Genomic DNA, 5,000 nt, shown 5'->3' with positions numbered 1-5,000 from the left:
AGGAAAAGAAATGATATCAATAGACCTATGTCATGTGTAAGCCCTTCAAAAGGCAAACCAGAGTCAACAAACTGACGAACAGACCGACATAGCAGCAGAGTTCCTGCTCGTGACTTAATCTGTTAAAACATGGTGTTATAAATTTGCTGTTATCAGAATGGCAATGGCAAAGTCGTAGTGCATTACTAAAGGCCCTGTGTTATGTCATAGTATTGCAGTACTATGATAGTTAACTTTTCAATGTCAATTACAGCATGCCACTGGAGGCACGTCGTGCATTAAGTGGTTAAAATTAATGTCTTTATAACAGGTGGGAAAAAAAGGATCATTGTCTGATTGATAGATTGTCTCTCTTCCTCTCCTCTCTGTTTCCCTCTGCTATGCTCTCTCTCTCTCTCCCTCCCTCCCCCTCCCCAGGCTACTGCGAGACGACCGCTCGTTCACCTTCGTCCCCCGCTCGCGGCAGGAGCTTCCCGACAACTTCCCCAAAGACATCCCGGGCATCTGCTACTTCCTGGAGGTGGGCAAGTCCCAGAGCCACTCCTCCCTGGTCAGCTCCCGCTCCGCCCCGCCCGCGCCCATCCGCCGAGTCTCCTACAACATCGGCACCATGTTCCTCCGCGAGACTAGCCTATGAAGGACGGCGGGCAATAGTAGGGACACACACAGATGGCCCCAAAGAGGAAATGGCTTTAGACGACACTGTTACTCGGCGCGACTAGCCTATGAAGACATCGGACATTCAACACAGAGGGGGCGGAGAGAGCGTTAAACGACACTGTGTTCCTCAGATTGACTAGCCTATGAGGAGACAGCGTTAGACAACATGTGGTCTTGTGAGGCGATGCCATTGGACGCAGATGGCTCAGTCAGGACACAGCTTTAAAGATGTGGCTGTTCCGCCTTCGACCTCCCCTTCTCTCTCTCTCTCTCTCTCTCTCTCTCTCTCTCTCTCTCTCTCTCTCTCTCTCTCTCTCTCTCTCTCTCTCTCCCTTCTCCTTCACCTCCCCTCACTCTCCCACTTGCACAGACTGGTGTCGCAGGTGGGAACTTCCTGCTTCCTGCACAAGGGTCATGGCTTACGGCAGCCCGGAGAGTTCAAAAAGGAGAATGACTGTCAAAAAGGAGCAGAGAAAGTGAAGTTCATTCAGTAGAGTACAGTAGAGACTATACAGTAGAGACTATAAAAATAAAACAAAGTTAAGAAAAAAATATATAAACACAAAAATGAAAGCCTTTGTACTAACAGGACACAGCCAATGGCATCCGCACACACATGCTTTTGCACAGGCAAACAGAAACGCACACATACAGTAATGACAGAACTGACAAACTGTTAGGCATGAACACAAACACACACACACACACACACACACACACACACACACACACACACACACACACACACACACACACACACACACACACACACACACACACGCTCACACAGACACACACACACGGACACACACACACACATGTACACACACATACTTCAACATGCACGCACATAGTACACTACACAACACAGTGCTCTCAGCATTGCAGGTACTAGATTATTCATTCGCAGAACTTGGTGCCTTCCTTAAAAAAAACTGCACAGCGGCAAAGAGCAGGGCCAGAGTCTCCCTCGCACACATCACTCTCCCGTCCATCACGTTCTCTCCAAGAAGATTTTCATTTTGTTTCTTGTGCTCCTCATTAGCTACGGCAGTGACCTTTGACCCCCAGCTGTGGAGGTGGAGTTTAATGTGGATGGGGTTGTTACAGGGTGTGCGTTCCCATATGCGACCTCCCGTCCTCCACTTGTGCTTGTGGCCTCGCCCCGCCTCCTGGCCCCTCCTCTGTGGAGAAAACAATGAAGTCTCCTCACTGTCAGCCTAGCCACAACAATTTTTTGGGGACTATTCTTCATTCAACATCCAGTTTGCAAATGAGAAAATGACTTTACAATTGAGCTTTTGCGAGATATTGAAATATAACAGTGTTGTCAGTGATGTCATCATGACATATTACTTCCTGGTACGAGGCCATAAGCACAAGTGGAGGACACAAGGTTGCATATTGGAACGCACCCACAGAATCAGCTACAATGGCCACGTTTATGATGGTACAGTGCTGCTTTTGCAGGGCTGCGCACATGCGCACTTTGCCATTTCAATGCATTCTGGTTAGAACATTCTAAAACATTCTGCCCAGCAAGCTCAGCACTCGGCCATCACAAACACGGCCATTGTCACAGAATCAGCTACAATAGTAGCAGTTTCCGCAGTTGAGCAGCAGCGTTGCTCTTTAAACAATATGCTTCAGCATTTTTTACGTAGACAGGTACTCTAGAAGTCAGTGGGCCTGAGCAGTACGCATATGCACTGGACCCTTTTGCTCATTCGCAAACATGGCTCATGTTGCATTTCCGTACACGTTAGTGTGAGTGTTTGTCAGCGTGTATGACTGGGTGTGTGTTTTTGTGGGGTGTGTTGGAGCCTTAATAGAAAGTGTGTGTATGTGGACATGTGCACTGTGCACATATAAATGATGTCAGTTCCTGATTTTTTTTTCTTTCCTCGCTTCTCTCCCTCCCACAGAGCGGCCCATGACCTCATCGATGATGACAATAAGAGGGATAGTGGTTCATAGGTCACGTTTTTGTGTTTGTGTTTCCTTTCCCATTTCTTAATCCCTCTTAGTTCCCCTGGTCAGGGCTGGACTGGCCATCTGGCATACCGGGCATTTCTTTGTGTCACATTTCAGAAAATCGGGGCCCTCGAACAGAGGCGCATCTTGCCACCAGGCAAGGCAGGCAGCCGCTTGGGGCCCCCAAGCCCTTAGATAGTGAATAACAGCCCACACTTTACCACAGTAGTGGCGATTTTGGTTCAAATGTTCATTCTTTTGCATTTTTGCTTGGGGCCCCATCTGATCCTAGAATCGCCTCTGCCCACGAGGGTGCGGGGGCCCACCTGTGAGTAAGTTCTATGCCGCTAATGAGGGGCTCCTTTAAAAAAAAAAGTGCCCGAGTCCTATTTCTCCCCCAGTCCAGCCCTGCCCCTGATGAGGACTAGCTCATGTTGTCTGTAGAGTCGAGTGTGTTAGCTGGATGTGATAGCAACTGAGGTCATTGCGAGAGGCTGAAATTTAGTCAGAGATCTTGTGTCATATCCCCCCCATGGGGCGTTGATGAATGAGGAGGTCAGTGGTGGTTACAGTCTTGGAATAATATCAACTTGACAGGGCAGGCAATTAAGATGTCACTTCCCACACAGTAAAAAAATGCAGAACTAATTCAACACTAGGCAGTCCTAGAGTACTCACTTCAATTCAATTCAATTCAATTCAATTCAATCCAATTCAATTCAATTCAATTCAATTCAATTAAATTCAATTCAATTCAATTCAATTCAATTCAAAATTCAATTCAATTCAAGTTTGCTTTAATTCAACATTCTGTAAGTGTTGGTTAAATTTAACACTCTCTAATGCCTCTCCCACTGCTTGTTTTCTGGTAGGCCTACAGCTGAACACAGCGTGACTGTCTGACTGACTGACTGACAGAGTTGCGCTATGTGGTCTGTAGGCCTACCTGAAAACATCAGAAAAGAGGCAAAGGTGTTGAATTAACACTGCATGCTTTACTATTCTTGAGGCGAATTGGAACAATGGAACAATGATAATATGCTTCTTACTTATATGATAAATTCATGTGTGCTGTAGTCTTCACCTCTTTCTATCTCACTCACTTCAAAAGCACACAAGAATAACTTTTTCCCCTTTCTCTTTTCTTTCCCTCTTTTTTTAACCTGACTCTTACAAAGTAAAGGGATGAAGCTTTTCCTTCTCAGGGGATTTCTTAAAATCCCAACAGGATCAGTGCAGAGAGAATGTGAGAGGATCAATGACGTATGCACACGCATGCACGCAAGCACACACGCTCACACGCACACACGCACACACTCACCACAGAGTAAAAACACAAAGTTAAGACAACGTGATGTTTCCTGTGTAGTGTCACAGAATGACACACCATAAAAAATTCTCCACAGAGGACAACAGCAGATTGACAGAATAACACAGCAGATGAACAGTTTGATGATGGCACAAAGCCACCAGATATCAGGACAGCTGTGTCTCAGACTAAAGACAGCCCAGACTGCCTTGCAGCTGTCCTTGATTTACTCCAGCGCCCAGCACGTTTTCATTCACGCCGCGCTGCACACGCCCAACCAGTCATCTTCAGTTTGTCCCCAATGGCTCCACTATTAGACAGACAGACAGACCGTGTAATAAGCACAGTTTGAAAGGTGCCACCTCAACTTCTCTAAGGGGTGAATAGCCAGGCAAGCATCCAGCCAGGCAGATAAGCTCATTGGGACTGTGTTTGTTTAGTTTTAACAGGAAAGGTGTATGTGTGCATTCTAGGCTAAGTTTATCCGCAATGCAGTGAGAAGAAAACGATTATACAGCTTCAATTTATGCTTTTGTTTACGATAAGGTAACGTGTCAACCACGATCATTTCAACCTTGATGTTTTGACCTTAGCATTTGACATTTCTCATGGCTTATTTCATGACACTAAAAGTGTGAAATATTTGTTTTGTTCTTACTGGGACGTTGCGATTACATGCCATACCATACCATACCATACCATACCATACCATACCAAGCTACCTTTTCCATTCACCAGACTTGACATGCAATAATACCCAGATCACAAGACATGGTTTACTCAAGCTCAGCAGTTAATAGGCTAGCTATTAAAAGCCATTTGCATCACCTCTGCTAAAGGGGTTATTTCAACTTTTCATCGATTAATTGTTTGTCAATAGCCAAACTCAAATTTGATAAAGCTTGATCAAATAACTTACGATGTGTTTAAATCTGTCCTTAAAGGCAGATGTGCCCACATGAACCCCAGTAGACTGAGCGTTGTGCACATCTGTCAAACTAATGGGGTGTCGGACCGATGGGATTTTTGTTATGCTCCTCTATGGTTTGTCTTATAT

The 5,000-nt window shown here is 45.6% G+C and overlaps 1 protein-coding gene across 1 annotated transcript in view; it reads left to right on the top strand.

Moving 5' to 3' along the window:
• The window catches only part of gucy1a2 (guanylate cyclase 1, soluble, alpha 2), a 128,995-nt gene extending 127,623 nt beyond the window's left edge, over nucleotides 1-1,372 (top strand). Inside the window, exon 9 of the mRNA XM_063205492.1 lies at nucleotides 418-1,372. Within this exon, the coding sequence (XP_063061562.1) occupies nucleotides 418-637 (220 nt within the window). The 3' untranslated portion in view covers nucleotides 638-1,372. The remainder of the gene's footprint in view (nucleotides 1-417) is intronic.
• The last annotated feature ends 3,628 nt before the right edge of the window (nucleotides 1,373-5,000 follow it).

The sequence above is a fragment of the Engraulis encrasicolus genome, chromosome 8, assembly GCF_034702125.1.
Source record: "Engraulis encrasicolus isolate BLACKSEA-1 chromosome 8, IST_EnEncr_1.0, whole genome shotgun sequence".
Taxonomy (NCBI): Eukaryota; Metazoa; Chordata; class Actinopteri; order Clupeiformes; family Engraulidae; genus Engraulis; species Engraulis encrasicolus.
Note: the sequence above shows the minus strand (reverse complement) of the source record. Positions and strands in the feature narration are given on the sequence as shown.